This window comes from Chaetomium globosum, genomic scaffold (genome assembly GCF_000143365.1).
Source record: "Chaetomium globosum CBS 148.51 scaffold_5 genomic scaffold, whole genome shotgun sequence".
Lineage (NCBI taxonomy): Eukaryota > Fungi > Ascomycota > Sordariomycetes > Sordariales > Chaetomiaceae > Chaetomium > Chaetomium globosum.
In genome coordinates, this window is record NT_165980.1 from 2,789,273 (window position 1) to 2,811,130 (window position 21,858).

Genomic DNA, 21,858 nt, shown 5'->3' on the forward strand with positions numbered 1-21,858 from the left:
CGACCCGCATTCAAATCCTGGTGATTCTCTTAACGCCTTTCCAATTTCGGTTTCGCCCTGCCCCCAACGCGCTTTGCCATCGACCTAGCCGCACCCGAATTCCTGCGACACAGCGCCTAGATCCGACGTCACCCCGCCGCCCTGTGCTGCATCCGGCCGCTATAAACCACCCAGTGGCCCGCCTTCGTCCGGCCTCAATCTCGGCTCGCCCCGATCATTCCTTGCTTGGATTCCTCAGAAAACTTCTCCAGGCAGGCCTTTCGCCGACATTTGCCGACGTCTCGACTTAAATAGCCTAGCTGAGGCTGCCTTATCAGTTGGCGCATCTCCATCTTTCTCCGTGGGCCTGCGCTGAGAGACCACTCCCGTAACTTGAACAAGTTCTGCTTGCGACATCGCATTCTCGGTTTTTATTTTATTTTCTACTAATCTGTACCTGATCGACCCATCATCACCATGGCGAATGAAGAGACAGACCGTGCGCCACGTGAGGTTAAAAACCACATGCTGTTTGAGATCGCCACAGAAGTTGCGCACAGAGGTACGCGACGAGTCCGGGCATTGTGATCGGATGACAGAACTAACCTGCATCCTAGTCGGTGGCATCTACTCCGTTATCAAGTCCAAGGCTCCGGTCACCACGGCCGAATATGGGGACCGTTACACCCTCATCGGACCCCTCAACCACCAGTCCGTACGTGATTGCTTTAATCCCATTGAGTGTTTTTTTTTCGTTCTGGAGGTAATAACAAGGTCGTAGGCAGCTGTAGAAGTCGAGGCCGTGGAGCCCACCAACCCTGAACTCGCCGCAACGATCCAGTCTATGAAAGACCGCGGCATTGGCATCTTGTACGGCCGCTGGTTGATCGAGGGAGCGCCCAGGGTTCTTCTCTTCGACACAAAAACAGCATACGGCTACATGAACGAGTGGAAAGCTGATCTTTGGAATACCGCGTCCATTCCCTCACCCGACAACGACGACGAGACCAACGAAGCCATTGTTTTTGGTTACCTCGTTGCGTGGTTCCTAGGGGAGGTTAGTAATTCTGACTCGTGCGCACTCTGAGGGACCTAGCTGACGGCGATGCAGTACGTATGCCATGAGAAGAAGAAGGCCGTCATTGCCCACTTTCACGAGTGGCTGGCGGGTGTTGCGCTACCACTGACCCGGAAGCGGCAAATCGACGTGACGACCATCTTTACAACCCACGCGACACTACTCGGCCGGTACTTGTGCGCCGGCTCCGTCGACTTTTACAACAACCTCCAGCACTTTGACGTTGATGCCGAGGCGGGCAAGCGCGGAATCTACCATCGGTACTGCATCGAGCGCGCTGCTACACACTCTTGCGATGTTTTCACCACCGTCTCCCATATTACGGCTTACGAGAGCGAGCACTTGCTCAAGCGTAAGCCCGACGGTGTGCTTCCGAACGGCCTCAATGTCACAAAGTTCGCGGCTGTTCACGAGTTCCAGAACCTGCACCAACAGTCCAAGGAGAAGATCCACGACTTCGTACGGGGCCATTTCTATGGCCACTATGACTTCGACCCCGAGAATACGCTATATTTCTTTACGGCAGGGCGTTACGAGTTCAGGAATAAGGGTGTCGACATGTTCATCGAGTCGCTAGCTCGCCTAAACCATAGGCTCAAGGCGGCCGGCAGTAAGATGACCGTCGTCGCCTTCATCATCATGCCCGCGCAGACGTCGTCATTGACGGTCGAGGCTCTGAAGGGTCAAGCGGTGATCAAGTCCCTTCGCGACACTGTGGATACGATTGAGAGGAACATTGGCCGGCGCATCTTTGAGCGGTCGCTCAAGTGGCACGATGGCGAGCCAATGCCGGAAGAGAAGGAGTTGATCTCGAGCCAGGATCGCGTCCTACTCCGGCGGCGTCTGTTCGCGATGAAGAGGCACGGTCTGCCACCGATTGTCACGCATAACATGATCAACGACAGTGAAGATCCGGTCCTGAACCAGATCCGCCGGGTGCAGCTCTTCAACCATCCCAGCGATCGGGTGAAGATCGTGTTCCACCCAGAGTTCCTGAACTCTGCGAACCCGGTGCTGCCGCTCGACTACGACGATTTCGTGAGAGGTACTCATATGGGCGTGTTCCCATCTTACTACGAACCATGGGGCTACACGCCCGCCGAGTGCACCGTGATGGGTGTACCGAGCATCACGACAAACCTCTCCGGGTTCGGCTGCTATATGGAGGAGCTGATTGAGAATTCCAGCGACTACGGCATCTACATTGTCGACCGTCGTACCAAGGGCGTTGATGACTCGGTTAACCAGCTCACGTCGCACATGTTTGACTTCGCCCAAAAGAGCCGCAGACAGCGCATCAACCAGCGGAACCGGACAGAGAGGCTTAGCGACCTACTCGACTGGAAGCGGATGGGTATGGAGTATGTCAAGGCCCGTCAGCTTGCGCTGAGGCGGGCGTATCCCACGTCCTTCAATGGCGAGGAGGAGGAGGATTTCATCCCAGGCGTGGACCAGAAGATCTCGCGTCCGTTCTCTGTGCCTGGATCTCCTAGGGATCGGACCGGCATGATGACTCCTGGCGACTTTGCAAGCCTTCAGGAAGGTCGCGAGGGCCTGAGTACTGAGGACTATGTCGCATGGAAGCTCCCGTGAGTGACACAAGACCTCCCGCTACTCTTAAGAAATTATACTAATGCACTGCACAGTGAGGAGGAGGACCCTGATGAGTACCCTTTCCCGCTCACGCTGAGAACGAAGACGGCTGGGGCAACCGGGAGTCCGCCCGGCAGCCTCCCGGCCAACGGCAACTGAGAAATCGGGTTGCTCAAGGAGGGGTTTGTGATGGTTCCACAATCCTAAATTGCATCACCATAAAAGTAGCTTTGCTCTTCTTTTCGCTCGGCCCACAAAAACACAAAGCATCATCAGCATTGGTATATAGCGTCTTCATCTTTTCTTTTCCGTTTTGGAGAGAGCGGTGGTCCAGGATCAACCGCCAGATTGTACGAGGTTCGAGCTGGCGGTCAACAGCCAGATGGAGCACCGGGGGAGGTAATTACTGGTTTTTGTGTATCTATTTATTCATCCATGTGCTACCTGGCCGAGACACGCGAACCACGAGTCAACTCAGTCGCAACCACAAACTTTTGGACTGCATGCAGGCGTCCGAGTACCACTGCATTGTGTTGGAGATGACCTGAGGCTGTCTCTGTATACCACACCTAGGCGGCGTGACCGTGGCCGGCGTGCCCGCGCCAAAGTTGCCGCTTGGACTAGCCAACAGGCTCGTGGTATGACCGAAACTCATGCCGGCATGGAGGTTGGCAGTCATTCTCGTTTGGTATCGCACATCCGCACTCATAAGACGGGCTGGATACATGGCGGTTGGGTCTGGCTTGGGGGAACCTCGGTCAAGCTCAACAAAAGGTGGTAGACTCAAATCGTTGGATATCCCTAGGAGCGCACTTCTCTCAACCCTAACAGACACAACATCCCCTGGGCCGAAGCAGTAGGCTTTCCCGGTGGTCCTTAGTCTCGGCATGGGCCCGAGCCTCTCTATCACGACCTTCGTCGCAACCGCGTCACTAACCAGGGCCCATGACGGTGGAATCAGCCGTCGGACAAAGAAGCGTTTGGACAACCCTGCGGAGGTCTGTGCCAGGTCGGCGGCAACAGCAGGTACAGACGACGTGTGGCTGTACCCCTAGAGCAATCAGATACATCCCTTGAAATATATGTGATAATCATCTCTAAACCTTCGGTGAGCATCAGCGACCTTTAAGACTGTCGAGTCAGATATAAATAAACACCCAGTGTCAACGACAAGCTTCGGCCAAGTCCGCCCATCGTTTCGGTGTCTTCAGACAGTGCCACCCACACGCTTCCAATTGGGTATGAATCAGGCAGGTGCCGGCATCCCCTGTAATCTCCCGCCCGCGCCCCGCAATCCAACAGGTGGTCAACCCCTCCACCCAAACCTCCTCTCATCTTAACCGTGCGACAAGTCATTTGTTCTTTGTCGTCCATTCCAGCAACTGATCTACCGGAATAACTTGGTAGCTGGAGACATAGCGCCGGTTCCAGTGCCAAAGTGAGGACCGGGTTCCTGAATCCCAAGATCTGACATGCATTTCAGGCAGCGCTATTACCAGGTACAGGTCCATCCACGGGCACCACCGGGCTTGATTGATACTGGCGATCCTTCCTTCATCCTTCTCATGAAAAAGGATTTGTCGCGTGAACAAAGGGAATGTGATCAGAATTGAACTTTCTGAGACGTCCTCTTCAGCTAGCCATTGCATTTGCAGGAGCTGCAAACTATTACAACGACAGGCTCGGCATGAAGAAGTTCACTTCCATCGTGAGCCTATCAGTTCGGTTAGTTGCAGGAGTTCGCCTCTCAGGGGCTTGCCTCCCGCCTGCATAGGTAGCGAGCGGCAAGCACAGGGCGACAAGCCACCGGCCCACGGCGGCCATTCATTCAGTGCCTAATGACGGAGAGCTTAATTCCACAGGACCCCACCTCTTTCTTGCACTCTCTCTTGCACCTCAACACCTTTCCCTCGGTCTGGCATGGGATTGTCACAACAATTCCGGGCACAATGAAGTTCTTCAGGAGAAAAGATAAGCGGAAGAACGATGGCAGCATCAGCACCCCCAGCCGGCTGCCGGGCTTCGGCAGCAGCTCGAGCAGCAAGCAATCGGCCTCGGCGTATGGCGGATACGGCTCCGTCGACCCCCGGCCCGATAGCTACCGGCCTTTCGGCTCGCCTCCGTCCAACCCCTTCGACCCAAGGTCCGCCGGCCGCTCCCAGCCCACGCCAACGCGCTCTTCGGCCGCGCTTCTTTCCCGCTTTCCGGAAGCCATCCTTGAGCGCATCTTCACTTTTGTCTGCCCCCACAGCCGCGACGAGACCTACGCCACGTGCGAGCAGAGTTCGGTCGAGGATGGCTGTGGGCTATGTGACCTGCGCGATCTAGCGCATTGCGTCGCGGTTTGTAGGAGGTGGAAGGGAGAGGCCATCAAACTACTGTACGTTGCAATTGCGGTCCTTCTTTTCTTTGCCAACATGGTGTCCCGGCCCCAAACGACGATTCGCTGACCCTCCCTCTCCCACAGATATCACAGCATCCGTATCGATAGCGTACACTACTGTGATCTCGAAGCCATCCTCGCTGAGCGCCGAAAGCGGCGATCCTTCTTCGACCGAAACGGCCAGCCCGAAGACCCCGCACAAGCCCGCCTGAAGCTCCTCTGCCGCACGCTTCGGGAGGATCCTGTCCGCCGAGGCCGGCTCGTTCAGTTCCTCAAGATGCCATATATGCTGCGCGAATCCTGCCAGGCTGATCTGGCGCGGACGATTGCTGTGACACCGGACCTGCACTACGTCGACTTGCCCGAGGGCCTCTACACAGACGACTCCGCGTTCTTGACTCTCCGCCTAGAAGTGCAGGCGAGATGCCTCGAGTTGCGAAAGATGACGTATATGGGAGGCTCCGAGAACAGCCTCCAGGCGCTGGCAACGGGGAGGGTGTGGACCAAGCTCGAGGTGCTGGAGCTCACTCGGATAGAGATGGAGCCGAGCATGATGCGCCAGGTGCTGGGCTACCTGGAAAACCTGCGCGCGCTGAAGATCAGCCAGACCACGTCCTTCACCGACGAGACTTTGGAGTGGAACGATATGCTGCCGCCGTTCCCCCCAGTGGAGGAGTTCATTCTTACTGACGTTCCCAACGTTACGTGTGAAGGGCTCAAGGGGTGGTTAATGCTGCCGGAGGCACGGCAGGCGCTGAAGGTGCTCACACTAAATGGGACCGGTGCACGAGCCTGGGCCTTGCAGGACCTCATGCACTACACCCCCGTGCTCAAGCACTTGTCCATTCTCGACAGCGTGTCGGCTGCCTTGCCAGCCGCCGCCGGAACCCACAACATCCCACCGCTCTCCTCCACCAGCCTCGAGTCCCTGCACTTCGAAATCACAGCGGCGCCCTCCACACCCAAATACGCAGGCGTCACAGCAAGCTACTACAACTACCTCGCCGGCTCCCTCCTCTCGGGCGGCCTCCCCAACCTGCACGCCGTCTACGTCCGAGACCCCAACTTCCCCGACCTCCTCCTCGGCCTACCCCCGCCCACCCCAGCATACGCCGAAGGCCGCGGCGCCCGCCCCGCCAGCAGCGGCTCCAACTCGCCCTTCTCCTCCCCCCTATCCTCCCCCAGCAACCGGCCCGCCCACGGCGGTCTCCCGCCGCTCTCCCCGCCCTCCGCCCCCTTCGCAGGCCGCGGCCACCGCCCCCAGGGCTCCCTCTCCTCCCTCAACGGCTCCTTCAACCCGGGCGGCGGCGGCGGCGGCGGCCTCGGCGTGAGCCCCAACCCCAACCCGCGCTTCAGCAGCAACAACCCCTTCGCCTCCCTCACCTCCCCGCCCGTCCCCGGCCTGGGCCTCGGTGGCGGTTTCATGAACCTCCCCGCCAAACTCGAGGTCTTCACCAAGGGCGAGGACGACGATCAGCTGGGCTGGTCGTTTGTGCAAATCGGCAATGGCGGCCATGGCGGGCGCGGAGGAAGAGGAGGTGCCGCCGGTGGGGGTGCCGGTGGTGGTGGTGGGGGTGGGGGTGCCCCGGAGAGACCGCTTAGTAGCTATGGGCTTGGTGCGGATGTCCTGGGCGGGAATGCCTCCGGGTGGAGCAGCGGTGCTGGGGCCAGGCGCAGTGTGCTGGTTAGTGGCGTGGGTGGTGCGGGCGGTGGGTTCTTGGCGGTGCCTGGTGGTGGTGGTGGTGGTGATGGTGGGCAGAGGAGGGGGAGGATGGATAGTTTGGCTGGTGGTGGTGGTGGGGAGGATGAGTGGCCCAGGCCGAAGAGTAGTGCGGGTGAGAAGAGGAGGGAGAAGATGGATTTGTGGCGGTGAGTGGTGAGTGGTGAATGGCGAGCGGTGAGCTGCTGTGGAGGGAGGGAGAAGAATGATGGGAGAAGAAGAGAGAGCGGTTTGTGCGCTGATGAGTTTGAGCAAGAGATGGTCACGAAACTGCTGTGGGTTGGTGCTGCTTCGCTGGTTGGGTTGGGATGGGTGAGTGAGTGGTATAGAGCGTAAGCGTATATGGCGCGGCTATCGAGGGCGTCAAGGGGTAGGCGAGTAAGAGAGAAAGTGGGAGTTCTAATCCGTCATATCTTGCCCTGCTTGTTGGGCGGGGGGTTCGGGGGCTTTTCTTCTTCTTCGATTTGGGAATGTTGGCGGATGTATTAGGTATACCCCCTGATCGGTTCAATATCAAAGCAATATTTGCGTCCAAAGGCCCGGTGTAACGGGCTTTGAGTTTGTCTTGGGTGGCTGCCCAGGTGAGATGCTCTTGCTGTTGTTGTCTCTTTCAAGTGTGTGGTGCAATGGGATAACAGAGGTTGACCACGATGGGGATGACAATATATTGCCGATTCACGTTGCAACTGAAGAAATACAGGAAGCGTCCGGACTAGCCTTCTTTTGGTCTAATGCAAAGGAAAGGTAGTTGGCTACGAAACTCTTCATCGAGTTTTGCGTCGTGGGATCGAAACCGCACCATGTTGGGTACGTAATGGACCACGAGCCACCCCCCAGTTTCACCAAACGAGGGTCTGGAGGGAGCTGGTACTGGAAGGTTCGAACTGCTTCATCAAGGGCGAATAGCAGATCTGTGGTGCTAGAGCTAGCTGGGGAAAGTTCATACGGAAAGAGAAGGGTTATCCTAGGCGGGAGGTCGTCAGTACTTGTTCGGGGGTGGTTGTCTATAAAAGCCCCGACCTACGCGGTAATTGAAGAAAATATTGTCCGGTAAGTTGTTACCGTGCCCTGACCTCCTTTACCTCTCCCACCGGACATTATGTGTTGGCTTGATCCCCGACTAATGGCCTTGTGTGGATATCCCTGGCAGGCTCAACTCCCACTCACATCTACCACCGCCTGCCGTTTGGCGATATTACGCCCGTGACGTTCGCCTTCAACCGTGTCCCCTTTAGCTCCGTTTTCTCAAAGCTGTCAAAATCATCTATCTCACCGCTACAAAGTCCTCATTGCTTCTCCATGCTGATCTTGCCCCAAACAAAGCACGGCACGCCGTCCCAGGGGCAGTTCAATCCCAGCATGGCAACATTACAACACCACCAGGCCTTGGTTAGCAGGTTGTTCTACCGATCCTTCCATAGTCAGGAGGATAACCGTACATAAACGCCTCGCTAGAGCGGTTCAATGTCGACTGCGACTCTGTTCGTGGGGGTGCAGCTGCAGGTGATACAGCCGGGTGCGACGTCTTTGCTGTATTCGATAGGATGCGGATGTGTGGGTATTTCTTGTCGACGTTGGAGTGACGCGACAATTGTTGGGTTTGTCTGACTGCATGACAACTTTGAGATTGTGAGTTCGTTGGTATTACGGCGTTAGGGTGTATCAAGGCTGTTTAGACTCCACAACTACCGTGTATAAAAGCCTAAGTCGGTTGATATGATGATAGAAAAACCGTCACAAATGTAAAAGAGAGTGTTTCTGCTGGGATTTCACAGTGAGCATTCTCACTGTCCTGTTTTGTAGTTACTCTGGCCTTGTCGAAGTGAGAGTAGCTTGAGGAAGAGGCTATCCATTCTTGCCTCAGCACCTAGGAGTGCTCACCAAAATGGCACGCCTGGATTCTGACAAGCCTGGGAGCTAAAACATATAAATTCTTCGTTCTTTCCCTTTTTTTTAGTACAGAAACAACCCACTAGATAGATACCCAAGTCCGTTTTCGAAACGCCATCACGACATCTCACCTCTTCCTATTACCAACCAAATCTACTACTTCCAAAACCTGAACAATCCATTCAGCCCAATCCGGATGTAAGTCAAAGATGCACGACTTAGCTGCACAGCTCACACAGTCTCCCCACCAACCACTAAAAACCACCATCACAAAAGAAAGGATCCATCCAGCCCCAGCGTGGCTCAGCAGCCGAAGCGGCCATTTTCGAGGCCGGCATACTTATCCCAATCCTAATTCAATACAAACAAAATCCTCCACACACGTGGACGACTCACCCTCCTCTGTTTTCCAGTTTTGAGGGGTTGGGTGCAAGAGAGAGAGGGGGGGTTGGGGAGAGGGCTGAGTCGGGCAACGGCTGGAAAGTCAGCATGAGGTTCAGTTCAGTTGGTTCGGCCTCATGTGGCCAGCTAGTTGTCAACCCAATCCCAATCCCATTGGTGTCAGCATGGGGTGAAAATGGGTCATTTTGTCTTGTTGATGTTTCGTCCGTGGGTGTTTTGCTGCAGCATTGTTGGAGTCAGGTACCTAGGAAGAGGGGGAGATGCGGGGGCGGGTTGTTGTGCTGTTTTTAACTTTTTTTGCACGTCATCTATTCGATCTATTCGACCTATTCGGCCCCATCTTACTTTTTGGGGAGTCAGAGACGGCCAACAGAGCGGGATGAGGTAGCTTTGCATGACGGATGTTGCATGTCAGATGCTTAAGAGCTAGCTGGCCAGCTCTGCGGCACAGCGAAAGCCGTTCGGTCGCCGTGTGGCACGGCAGGTCGATCTTCCGCTCGGCTTATGTACACAGGCGAGACAGACAGGCCGGGGTTGACAAGAAACTGTGCCGTCTCCGTTATGTTATGTCAAGCCCGCCACAGTGGGAAGGAACATGATCAACTCGGAAGGGTGGAGAAGATGGCTGAGAAGCAGGTTTGATCAACTTCTGCTAGCTATTTTGGGTAAAACAATAACATCAAGCAACGCTTCGCTTGCCCAACCCCAATGTATCCAATGTGCTTCTAGTCATAGTCATAGCTCATCAGCTCTAACCCGTCTTGCCCAACTACGTGAAAAGTAGGCCCCATATTCCTTCTGCTTGGCCGGCAATCCGTCGCCCAACCTCAGGCTCACTCACGGCGCAAACGTAAACACACGCGGCCCCGCCTTCAACCCATCAACAGGATCCTGCCCATCATCAGCAGGCGGCGGCATCATCGAGTTGCCCCCATCAACCGCGGTGCGCAGCCCGGACAGCTCGTACATGAGCACGACGCGGCAGATGGTGACAGACGCCGTGTAGCGGCCGATGACGCCAAAGGCGTCGCGCACCGAGATGAACTGCATGCTGGAGAAGGCCAGGGTGCCGAAGATGACGTGGAAAGTGGTCGAGGTGGAGGTGAGCCACGAGAGGAGGAGGAAGCGCTTGGTCTCGGGCACCGTCTCGACCGTGATGCGCTTGTCAGTCGACAGGGTTAGCTCCGACGCGAGGATGGGCTCGCGCTCTGGGGTGAGCAGTCGCAGGCGCGACTTGAGGCACAGCGCGCCGATGACGTGCACGGCGATGCCCGTGGCGGCCCACAATCCCGGCAGGTAGCTCGAGTCCGGCAGGATCATGGTGGTCACGCCGACGCCGAGGCCGTACGTGACGTGGACGACGTTGGCGACCGAGGCGAGCGCGACGATGTACTCGAGGGCCAGGACAACCCACGAGGGCCCGATGTGGAAGCTGTAGAAGCGGCCCTCGCGCGCGCGGAGGATGCCAACGGGGTCCTTGTACTCGAACGGCCGGAGAGCGACCACGACGGGCGCGCCCGCCAGCAGCAACGTGGTCAGCAGCGGGCGGCGGCCGATGACGTACAGGAGGGCGCTCTCCTCGCTACTGGATCCCAGCACAGACAGGGCGAAGGGCATGATGCCAAGTAGCACGGCCGCCGAGGCCATGTTGGCCTTCATGAACTCGGACGTGCTGGAGAGTATGCACTGCACCACGGCCTGCCCTGTCGAGGTGGTGCCATTGGCCGTGTGGTCTTCGGGACGTGCCGGCGAACCCGCGACCCAGGCGGCATACTCGGCCGAACAGTGCGTCTCCAGGATGGTCTGGAAGACGGACCCGTACTCGGGGTACCAATCTCGAAAGTCAGAAGCTGCTGCCACCTGGGCGACCGCCCCGAGGGCCCAGAGAGTGAGCGCGCCGGCTCTCATCGTGTCTGTTGGGCCGTTGATGACTTTGATGTACGCTAAGAATAGGTCATACCACCTGTCATTGAAGCACGCAAGAAGCCATGGCCGAGGAGGTAGTCAGAAAGATAAGTTAGAGACGCCAAAAGTTGGGCAACAGAAAGCCTCGTCAGGACTGTAGCACAATAAGCGCTGTCGTATGCATCACGTGAGTGGGGGCTAGACCCGGCCGTGAAGTATCGCCAGCTGCATTGTCAACAGTATGCATTGTAACATTGCGTTTGAACCTGGTCTCGCTTGTTCAAGGTAGCTTATTAGATGCCGATAACGGCGGTAACATGGAGGATGCTGGCTGTGCCTGACCAGCGAGAGAACGAAGTGTTCTACACGTCTCGTGAGGAGGGAAATGTAGTTGGAGGAAGGAATTCATTCGGTGACCGACCATTGATCCTGTGCCGTTTTGTCGCGTTGACGTACAGTGCGGGATGGGCGAGGTACTTAGTTAGGTTAGGGAGAAGTAGGGCGGAAAATGGCACCGAAAACGAGCGCGTTGGCAGACACGTGGAAGCAAGTCTTGCACTGTGGCCGGTGTCGAATACTTGCTCGGTTCGCCGGCCCCCTTCTCCAGCAGAGGGAAGTCGTTAATGCAAATCCATCAGCGGAATATTTCCAACGGCACCGGAGCGGGAGCGGGTATCGGGCGGTGATACCGAATGTGGATGGAAATCCTTTCAAGCTGAACATATTCCAGGAACCAGCCTCAGCCTGGCATGCAACGCGCGTCGAGTCAGGCGCTCTGCCGCTTAGGGTAGCGATGCGGCCGGCGGAATGATTCGTCCTCTGACGTCGCTGAGCCGAGTCAGCCTCATCATCCTGTTACACAGTCCTGTGTAGACGCGCAAGAGCCGGGCTGTCGGTGGCCTCCTGCGAGTCTATTTCTGTGCCGCACCAAGCCCACAAGGCATGGCGGGGTAACAACACGCTCAGGCAAGCCCTTGTTCGGTTGATGAGCTGATCTGGCTGTGCAGATTCTTTTGCTGACCGAGTGAATTCCCGTTTGGCCGCGTACGGGATCCTGTCTCAAGGGGAATGAATTATCCCGACCGTTGGAATCAGAAGCACCATGTCCGCGACAGATCTTGGTCGTGTAACCTGTGGAATCTGGGGAGCCCGAACAGGAGCTGAAACAATTTTAGAAACATGTTGTGTGCTAGTCCGGATCTGGTTGGACTTTTACATTATGCACGGACCATCTCGCCTTTCGATTCAATAAGCAATGGGCTCGGGGAAAAAGAAGAGGGTGTATTCGTGTTCCGATGAAAGGGATGAAAGGGGTGGTGAGATAATATGCAGGTGTTCAAGAGCGATGCCCGTTCCATTATTGTCTTCTCATCTTCTTTTCTTTCTGGAAGCATGGGAAGAAGAAGGTGATCCCGGATTGGGAACCGTATTCTTGAAGCTTGGACCAACAGTGCTCCAACCCTTGATTGCGCATGACGCAATGTCCAGAATTAGGGTTAGCATTCATCAAGATCAGACGAAGAGATACCACCTCCTTGGTGAGAGGTCGGGAGCTAGCACGGAAAGGCAAGGTAAGCCCGCGAGGAGTCAATCCGGATGAAAAAGTGACCTTGAATATACCTTGAACAGAAAAAAGAGTATGTATAGGGGATCCCTGGCTCAAAACGGTGTACCCATCGCACCCCGACGCCCAAGTGACGGGTCGTTTATCGTCCGAAGCAGTTTTGTTTCGAGCCTTTGACCACGAGGCCATTGTAGGGTTTGGTGTTGGCGCTTTGGGCCGTGAAGCGCCGAGTTCTGGGTGCTGATACCAGGACTGCAAGATGAGAGGACCATCCAGGATGCCGGGGGTGTTCGTCGCCGAGATACGTGAAACGAAACGGAGTGCACGGGGTACATCCAAACCATCTTTTGAGTTTCGTGAGGACACGAGGCAGAGGGAGACAGACGCAGCCGCGTTTTCGACCTCAAGTTTCCTCCGACCAAGGCTGAGAGAGAAATCCCAGAAGGGCGAGTGAACTCAGAGAAGGATCCGAGAGAAAGTCGGTCAGCAGTCGCAGCTGAAGCTTGGACGTGTTTTGGTCCGACTTGATTTGTTGAACAATGGTTAGCACGAGGCGGCGCCACAATCACCTTGTGCCAACCGCTGTAGGAAGGGGACGCTCATGCACGATCCCCATGCGACAGGACAGGTACCGTGTACATGTACCTGTAAAGAGAATGGGCGGTGTTGCGCGGTGTTGCGCGGTGAGGAAGAGCAACCCAGAAGGAAGAATTGCCTGCTGCGAGATGCGAGGTGAGTTGTTGTGTTCCAGATGTTGGGTAAGAGTTGCAGATCAGGGTCCACTTCCAGATGCCGCTTCACTCCCGAGAGGCAATGTGTGGTTGTGGTGTGGCTGGCTCAGGGTTGGGTACACCGTTGGCGAGACGGAGGTTTTGTCAGCTTCGACCCAAAATACTTCGCCGGCGCTGCGGTCACAACCATCGGCCGGCCCTTGATGGTCTCTGCTTCCGAACGCGGCCGTCTGCAATTCTGGCCTTGGGACCAAGTCCGAGTCAACAGCAAAGGCAAGTAGGACAACCGGCTTAGTCAACCACGCCTTTCCGTTTTGGCTGCGGCCAGGCGGGATTCGGAGGCCATGCTGGGTTTAGATCAATCTGAGAGTTCATGCCGTGAGGACTAACCCAACAAACAAGCACCTGGTTCACATTTTCGGCCTGGCCGTCACAAGTCAGACAGGCACGAAGTGACTACCTAGTTCGGGTGGCCGACACAGGTAGGCGGGCAGGTCGGTCGGGCTCCGTTGCATCGCGACAGGTTGAAGGGTCAAACGGTCTGGCGGGCAGCCGCTGGGCAGGACGAAAACTCAAACCGACCCGGAGCCCTCTCGCTCAAATTTTACATTTGCGAAGATGGTGGTGTGCGACGCCATGCGACACCATGCGACACCATCCAGCCGCTGCGAGCACCTCCGTCGACGCGAATCTGTTTCGCTTCTCATCGGCCGCGGGGGACCATCCAAGATCTCCCAGGGGTTTCCCACGCGAATCTTTCATTGGCAGCGCGGCACTGCGTGGGTTCGTGAGTTGGTGAGGGGCAGGTGCCTGGGCGACGCCGATTGGCACGACGACCCAGATCCCAACTCAGAGCGGCGGCAATGGCGAACCACGGCTGATTGGAGAATCGCGCCCGCTCGCCGGTCACGTTGTTGACAGCTCGGAGGCCCTCGGGAAACCGGGCTGGCTGGGGCTGATGGCACTGATGACGGAACAGACTGCGCAGATCTTGGACTGTCGGGAGGTTGGGGAATGGCAAACAGGCTTACAGACTCACACGAGGCAGTGGGAGTGGCTGTGATGGAAAACGAGAGTTCCGGCTCCGGAATGCTCACCAGCCAGCGACGAAGACCGGACACGGCCCTCACCACAATGCAGAAAAAAAATAGAATTTCTCGAGGGATTGTTTCGCGCGGAAGTTGATTCTTTGGAGTGCAAGCCGAGAGGAGGTTAGTGGGCACATCACGTAGAAAATCGCAGGCTTGGCGAAGAATTTCCCCGTCTCTGCGCTCGCTGTCCGCGTTGAAGGTCTCGAGGGCCGGTTCTATTTGAAACATCGGCCATGGCCAACCAGGGCTCGCCATTCTAGCAGCCCTCGATGGGAAGCCCAGACGACAGCCAGCCTCCACCGGGCTCAAACCAGCGGCCGATTCATTCCAGTGGAGTTATCAATGACTCCGTTGAAGCATTGGGTGCAACTTTCGCAACCATCCCGAGTCGTCATCTCAGACTCACTGATCAGAGTTTGGGGCGGAGGCGCTGTTGGCCGTTCGTAAAAAAGAAACGGGCTGATCAAGGTTCGCAGCTTTCCCCATCCTTGCTTTCCCTTTTCCATTGCTGTGGAGGCGTTGAGCAGGGATCGTCGGTGGCAGGGGCAGGGGCAAGGGACAAGGGGATGCAGGGCGTGTCATGCGAGGGCAGGAGAGCAGGCCATTCATCCGTCTTTCTCGTAACGGACCTGCTTTTTTGCAGCCATTGCGGGACGGAGGGACATGCATTTCCTGCGCAGCACCGGGGCGCACCCAAGACAACCCACCCACACCCACACACACGCCATACGGAATGCGGTCGGTTGTGACGGCGGGTCTTGTCTCTGCAGACCGTTAACATTCTGAGAAAGGGTTTCTCTTGGCACTCGACACTTCTTCGCACATCAGCTCCGGGGTGGGTGATGCCCACCTTTGGAGGGCTTGGGCAGCGCCGATTGCATTAAAATATTCTCCCACCCCCCCAACCTCTCGGAACATGTTCCTCCATACCAGTCGTTGCTATTTGCCATCTAACTACATACCATCCCTCAAACATTCTCAGTCCAGGAGGCTGAGACATTGATTGACCTTGTCTTGAGCTTCTCTCCCCAGAACCCACTGTTCTCTGCTCCCTTGACCGCTTCCAACCTCCCGACCCACGCTCTTCTCCCTCGAGGGCAATGTCTCTGGTGGAACAAACCCTTCCCGTGGGGAAGGCAGACCACACGATCGGCATGACAAATAACCAGGTGTTCGACGATAAACCCGAGTTTCCCCTCTCCAAAGCAACCACCACTTTCGACGAACCCATCTTTGACAAGTTCGACGACATGGACAACCAAGATACCATGGCGCCGAGCCCGAACCTTGCGAACGACGACGTCCCCCAGCTCCCCGCGAAGAGTGCCCTCCGAGCATCCAGGATGCTTGACAACTTGGGGATCAAGGTTGGGAGCACCGTCGAGTCGACCACCCCACACGACGTCTACCTCTCGTCTGAGGAAGACGCCTCGTCAGACGCCGATGACTTCTCCGACTACGACTATGACTCGAGCGTGGAGGACCCGACTTCCCCAACCAGGACTAGCCATGAGGTCACAGCAAGGGCGGTTTCGGTGGTATTTTCTGGAAAACCATCGATCGTGGACCTGCCTGCGACGCGGAAACGGCCAGTGTCGAGCAGCTCTTTGGGTACGACGCGATCGAGTGCCGAGTCGTCGGCCCCGGCCAACCCACGCATAACCAGGTCGGCTACCACCGAGGACCGACCCAGCACACCGGCCAGCGCAACATCGTCGCTCTCTTCCCGCCTCAGAAAGGATCCGCCGGGCGACCGCAGGAGCATGCTCCTATCCGAAATCCTGACCAAGAAGAAGCCGACATTCCTCAGCATCGACCCCTACGCCAACGGCAGCACCTACACGCTCGACATCCCCAAGGCATTGGACAGCCTCGAAGGCGAGACGCAGACGGTCAAGACACCCCGCACTCCCACGACGCTCCTCAAGGGCGTAACCCGGTCGTTCAGTCTGGCCCGCAGGCGGAGCAGGCCAAACCTGAACTCGCCGCAGACCGCCGTTCCGAAGTTGGATACCTCGTTTGCGACGACCTCGAACAGGAACTCAGTGGTCTCGCCCGCCATGGTGCACCGTGTCGACGAGGAACCACAACAGGATAAGCAAGAGTACGAACAAGAACAGCAGCAGCAGCAGCAGCAGCAGCAGCAACAGCAACAGCAACAGCAACAGCAACAGCAACAAACAGAGCAACAGCAGCAACTACTCAGGCCTGACCAGCGGCCAAAGACTCCAGTGACGCCAATTACATACACCGACATCCTGCGGGCGGTCAAGCGCAATGCCACGGTAATGGGTGCGCCATCGCCGCCGAGTGATATCTTGTCGCCGACCTCACCAGGTGGGCCCAGCCCGGCGACGGCTCGGAAGGGGATCCTGAGCGGACTGTCGGCTCGGAGGAGGAGCGTCAAACTGATGGGGAAGTCTTGAAAACGGAAACGGAGGATCTAGTTTTGCTTGCATTTTTTCGGGGTCTAATGGGCAATGGGCAATCAATCCATGGGTGGTTGGGATAGGGATCTTCGGCGTTTATCAGGTTCATCAAGGCACAGAAGGCGTCTGGGAAATGATGATTTCAGGGTGGATCTACATGACATGACCCCCGACATGACTTGGGTTTTTTGGGGGGGATGACGATACCAATGCCGCACAGCACACAGTCCAGGACAGCAACAGTCTGAGATACCTGGCTAGCATCTTTCTTTTTCTTACTTTTTGAATCAAGCAATCAAACAAATCTGACTTGCCATCAAATAATCCCTCATTGTCGCTTCCCAATCTCCCTCATTGCATGTGATAGCTCAATCGGCACATACTGACTCGTCACACAACTGACTCAGGTAGTCTGTCGTTGATCGCAGCTTGCTCTCGGACCTGGAGGCTTTTGTTTCGCCACCCGTTTCTAGTCATGCAACGCATCGGCGTCACTGAGACAAGGCGGCTGAGCCTGAGCGCATTCGCCCCGACGACATGCCGGTTTTACATTTGCTCGGATGCCGTCTTGCTGAGACTGGCTCATCCCTGGCTCGAGCGCAAGACACACAATGCAGTCAGTTTCGGGCGGTTGCACGGGCGCATCGCCCATGACTTTTGTCGCCCCCTTTCCTTCCCCTTGTCTTTTGGATTTTGTTCTAGAAGAAAAGTCCTTCTTCTGTTGCTGTCTTGGTTGGATCTCCCTCGCTCGCCCCGGGAAGGATTCCTGTCCTGGCCAGGCCAAGCAGGGGGGATGGCGGAAGCTGAGTGTTTCAACAACAACCCCCTTCACGAACTAACCCCGCCGAAGAGGAAGCGAAGGGTCGCCCGAGCCGTGTCTTGGGCGATGTTTCGCGCCTCTTTCTCCCCTGGCTTCCCTTTATTCTGGCTAACTAGGTAGTCATATCGGTGATGATGGGCTCCGGTTTGACCCGGCCATACCGCTCGGTTACGGTGCGGCGAGGATGTTATCTCGGAGCAGCTAACTACTTATAACGACGCAAAAAGTGAAAAAAAAAGAGAGGAGGATTCCTTTTTAACGACGGCGCAATTCTACAAAACCGTCCGGTGCAAATATCGGGTACGCCCTCGCTTCGTCTCAAGGCTCCCTGCAGCACTCCACACGCGGATGCAGATGCGCCGCCGCAAGGCACGAAAAACGTGGCATGCCATTGCGATTGCGATTGCTCGGCTGGGCTCGGGTCGGAGCTTGAATTGCACTAAGTGAAGATGGGGGAAACGAAACAAAAGAGACGTTGGCGACGGGTCGGCGGCAAGGTTCGTTTGGGGAGTGACGACGCGAATGGATGGTTGGATGGATGGATACAAGATAGTCAGGGGCAGCTCTACCCCGCCCTGATCGGACATGCTACATTATCCATCCCTCCCCTTTTTCTTGGGGTTGCTTGGGATGGAGTGTTGCCCCCCGCGCCGGGTGGCGATGGGCCATGTCGCCAGTGGATTGGTGCGTGTAACTCTGCATCATGAGGATCATGGGTGCTCAGAAAGGGAATATTTTTGACGAGGAGAGGGATGGTTGGCCCATATCCTCTCACATCAACATTGGATCGGCGGTTTTGTTGGAGTGGGGGTTGGTCACTAACATCATCTTGCTTGTAGTTGCGGTGGTACTTTGCGGTTCTAGGCCCTGGTATATCCCTCCGGCGGCGAAGAGATACAGGTGCCACTTACACGATAATTAGAGTGCGAGCCAACCGAGGCCATGGCATCCCTGAATCCATGCCTCGGGCGATCAACCAAATCGGAGTGCATCAGAAGGTGCCACAGAGACGCAGGGACTGCATCACCAGCCGCCGCACCGGTGCATCACCTCCCCGCGTGTGGTCTCTGCAGTGTAGTGTCCGTGTTCTGCAGTGTCTTGCATACCTCTAGACATATGTACAAAGTCGTCATCATGCAAGGAGACGCCTGTCACGTCGACTTGCATCCTCGCTCCCACCCATACCAACCAGCCTAGGCCAACCCGGGCATGGGGATGCGTTCCAGGGGCGTTGAAACAAAATGCAACGGCAAGATTATTTCCAGGTCGGGCGGCGAGGATGCCGGTGACGGCAAGGGCGATCACCGTTTCAGGAGGCCCGGGAGGCCCCGGAGGTCCCGGGAGGGTCGAGGGCGGCTCGGGTCAGGATAACGGTGGCCATCACCGTTTTCAACAACGTCTCCTTGTTCGGAAAGCTTGTGGTGGAGATGTTCCGGAGGAGGCCTAGACCAGAAGCCCGCCTTCCCTCCTCCCTCCTGCTCAAGGAACAGGCAGGTGTCGTACATACACCCTTGCTTGCCAAGTAAACGACTTGCATAGTGACAGCGCTCCCGGCGGCGTGGGACGCCTCCTCTGGAGTTGGTACGAATCTAGGCCTGCGTGCTTGTGCATGAGAGCCCATGCGGAACATAGCTAGGTAACGGCCAGGAAGGGCCCTCGGAGTGTGCTCACAGGGAAGCTCCTCTAGATTTGAGTTTGACGTTGGCCCATCAGATCACTTAGTCACATCATCCGGGCCGGGCCCATCACTGCGGCCAAGAGCCAAGATAAGCGAACCTTGTATGCCCAGACATTTCCCTCTCCCTAGGAAAAGTGTATGTGGACGACTAGCCAACGCATAACACACCAACCGCCGGCTTGCCCGTTTGGCCAATGCGGACCCCAATTATGGCCGCCGCGCTGTGCTCCGTTAAAGGGAGATCTACGGCCGGGCCGGGCCCAGGCTGCAATACACAGTAGGCCGAGGAATGTGGCCCCGAAACAAACAGTGGGTAGGCCGGCCGGGAGGTAGGTCGCAAGCCCGGCCTGACCCGACCCGGCCCACTTCGGCCTACTCCGGCCGGGGCCCGGGATCGCCGAAACATGGTAGCAAACCAGCCAAGCCAAGTTTATATGTTGGGGATTTGTAGAAAGGTGGTCGGTCGAGTTTGACGGGCCGTGGACATGGGTAACGACTGGGTTTCTATTTCAGTTCTTGTTGGCCGGTCTAGCCTCAAACATGAGTGTATACCTACCCCGGTAGTCATAAATCACACCACCAGGAAGCTGAAACCAGACACCCTCACTGTTGCGTATGTACTTTGATTCGCAAGGCTATTGACATGGAGTCAAAAAATAGGCAAGGCCAACTATATACAAGAAGCCGGACACCTTCACCCCACAACCATCACCACCCCCATCACTCTCTACGGAGTGCACTGGCTGTACCACTCATTCGAGGCCTTGCAGGTACCCTGGGCGCAGGTGGTCGGGCCGGTGTAGCCGTTGCCGCCGCACTGGCCGTACAGGGGGACGCTGCCACCGCCGTTGCCGCCAGTGGGCTGGCTGCCGCCGGCGGTGGTGGTGGGGTTGCTGCCGCCGCCGTTGTTGCCGCCGGAGCACGAGATCGGGGCCGGGCCGGGGATCTGGTAGGTGCGGCCGTTCATGGTCGGCTTGCCCGTGCTGTCGTAAATGCTGACCACGATGCCCGGGTGGTTGGCCGGGTAGGCGCCGGGGAAGGACACGAAGTTGGAGCCCGAGTTGGTGCCGGAGCCGGTGACTAGGTGGGGGGTGTTAGTTGTTTGTTTTGTTTGTTTGTTTGTTTATCCTCCGAGTAGGGGAGGTGGGAGAAAAAAAAAAAAAAAAAAAAAAAAAACTGACTCTCGACCTGGGCGCACTCCATATAGAACTGGGCGCCGCCGGCGGTGCTGGCGCTGTGCAGAGCGAGCAGCTCGACGCGCATCAGGTACTGGCCGGGGGCCACGCACGACGGCACGTCAAAGTAGTGCCAGCCGTTGTTGGAGATCATCTCGTCGACGGCCCACACGCCGTTGTTGACGCCGCGCTCGGCGATCTTGAACCATTGCTGGCCCGAGGCCGAGGCAGAAGCGGCATTGCTGACCTTGGCGAGGTAGACGGTGATGGGGCCTGTGAGGGGAGGAAAGAGGTCATGTTAGTGAGGCTGAATTCGTGATAGTTGTTGACTCGAAGAGGCGAGTTTTTAAGTGACATAACATACCCTTGTGGGAGGCAGCGATCGGGTTGTCCTGGTCGTTGGGGCCCGAGGGACCGCCAATCTCGTGCTGCCACCACGCACCGACGCGGGCGCCAGCGGGGATCTTGATGATGTTGTTGTCCTTGATCTGGATGTTGGCGTTGCAAGCAATGTTGGCGTCGTTGACGTTCTGGATGGGGTAGTTGCTGTAAGGGGCACGGATACCCTTGAGCTGGCCCTGGTCCTGACCGTTGACCGACAGCCTCTGGAAGATGGCGTGGCCGCTGACGGCGGTCGCCAGAGTGACGAGGGAGAAAGCCTTCATTGTGGCGGTGATATTACTCTCTTGCCTTGGGAGAGAACTGGGTAGGGTAGAGGTGGGAGTGGTAGGGAGTGGTGGCTGTCGTAGAATAGACTCAAGAGCAGCTGAAGAAGAAAGAAGCAGAAGTCATGATTCCCATCGAGGGGGCAAGGTATTGCCTGTTATACTCGTCGGCCACCTCCCTTCTCGTCCGGGGGCGGCATCGTCGTGGGGTCAGACCAACACCCAACGCAACGCCGGCTCGTTATTACAACTTCTCGAATAGGAAGCGGAAGTAGGCCCCTAGCCTCCTTGACGGAACGACACTGGGTTGTCTTGGCATGCCCCATTCGAGCCACTGAGCGAGCTGGTCTGGCCAAGCGGGTGTGGGCGTGCGGCTCCATCACCATCATGCCACCCCCTTGTTCCCCAGATTTCCTCTCTCGCTCGCTACTCTAGCGGCGCCCATGAGCCCGGTTGGACAAGATTGGAAAGGGGGACCACCCCCACAGGACAGCTAGGGTACGACAATAGACAACCCGGTGCGTGGTCCTGTCCAATCTCGCGGTCGCCTCGAGACGGCATCGGTCCGAAATCCGGTACTGCATGCGGCTCCGGCCAAGTGGTTCCGACGGATGTTTGGTTCATGATCCGCTCCGGGGATGTTTTGGGATGACATCTTGGCCTTGGTGCATCCACTTGGCTCGATCTGTTCGGCAGACTCGCCGGCGGCGGTAACATCCCTGACGGGCTAGAGCTTCCTCTGGGTTTGTTGTTTC

The 21,858-nt window shown here is 56.9% G+C and overlaps 7 protein-coding genes across 7 annotated transcripts; 4 read left to right on the plus strand and 3 right to left on the minus strand.

The window, feature by feature from the left end:
• Positions 1–456: 456 nt before the first annotated feature.
• On the plus strand, positions 457–2,809 carry CHGG_07750 (glycogen synthase; the record flags this gene model as incomplete). The annotated part of the gene is made up of 5 exons (XM_001225405.1): positions 457–541; positions 597–698; positions 765–1,036; positions 1,091–2,646; positions 2,704–2,809. The coding sequence occupies 5 exons, from the start codon at positions 457–459 to the stop codon at positions 2,807–2,809; spliced, it is 2,121 nt and encodes a 706-aa protein (XP_001225406.1).
• Positions 2,810–3,119: 310 nt separating this feature from the next.
• Positions 3,120–3,597, minus strand: CHGG_07751 (uncharacterized protein; the record flags this gene model as incomplete). Its single annotated transcript, XM_001225406.1, has 2 exons — positions 3,120–3,451; positions 3,588–3,597. 2 exons carry the CDS (start codon positions 3,595–3,597, stop codon positions 3,120–3,122), a joined length of 342 nt encoding a protein of 113 aa, XP_001225407.1.
• Positions 3,598–4,599: 1,002 nt separating this feature from the next.
• CHGG_07752 (uncharacterized protein) lies at positions 4,600–6,906 on the plus strand (the record flags this gene model as incomplete). Its single annotated transcript, XM_001225407.1, has 2 exons — positions 4,600–5,030; positions 5,118–6,906. The coding sequence occupies 2 exons, from the start codon at positions 4,600–4,602 to the stop codon at positions 6,904–6,906; spliced, it is 2,220 nt and encodes a 739-aa protein (XP_001225408.1).
• A 2,976-nt stretch (positions 6,907–9,882) lies between these two features.
• CHGG_07753 (uncharacterized protein) lies at positions 9,883–10,953 on the minus strand (the record flags this gene model as incomplete). Its single annotated transcript, XM_001225408.1, has 1 exon — positions 9,883–10,953. One exon carries the CDS (start codon positions 10,951–10,953, stop codon positions 9,883–9,885), a length of 1,071 nt encoding a protein of 356 aa, XP_001225409.1.
• A 1,477-nt stretch (positions 10,954–12,430) lies between these two features.
• CHGG_07754 (uncharacterized protein) lies at positions 12,431–14,308 on the plus strand (the record flags this gene model as incomplete). Its single annotated transcript, XM_001225409.1, has 4 exons — positions 12,431–12,521; positions 12,580–12,587; positions 13,168–13,246; positions 14,046–14,308. 4 exons carry the CDS (start codon positions 12,431–12,433, stop codon positions 14,306–14,308), a joined length of 441 nt encoding a protein of 146 aa, XP_001225410.1.
• A 1,128-nt stretch (positions 14,309–15,436) lies between these two features.
• Positions 15,437–16,762, plus strand: CHGG_07755 (uncharacterized protein; the record flags this gene model as incomplete). The annotated part of the gene is made up of 1 exon (XM_001225410.1): positions 15,437–16,762. One exon carries the CDS (start codon positions 15,437–15,439, stop codon positions 16,760–16,762), a length of 1,326 nt encoding a protein of 441 aa, XP_001225411.1.
• Positions 16,763–19,990: 3,228 nt separating this feature from the next.
• CHGG_07756 (uncharacterized protein) lies at positions 19,991–21,103 on the minus strand (the record flags this gene model as incomplete). The annotated part of the gene is made up of 3 exons (XM_001225411.1): positions 19,991–20,343; positions 20,445–20,711; positions 20,803–21,103. The coding sequence occupies 3 exons, from the start codon at positions 21,101–21,103 to the stop codon at positions 19,991–19,993; spliced, it is 921 nt and encodes a 306-aa protein (XP_001225412.1).
• Between the last annotated feature and the right edge of the window lie 755 nt (positions 21,104–21,858).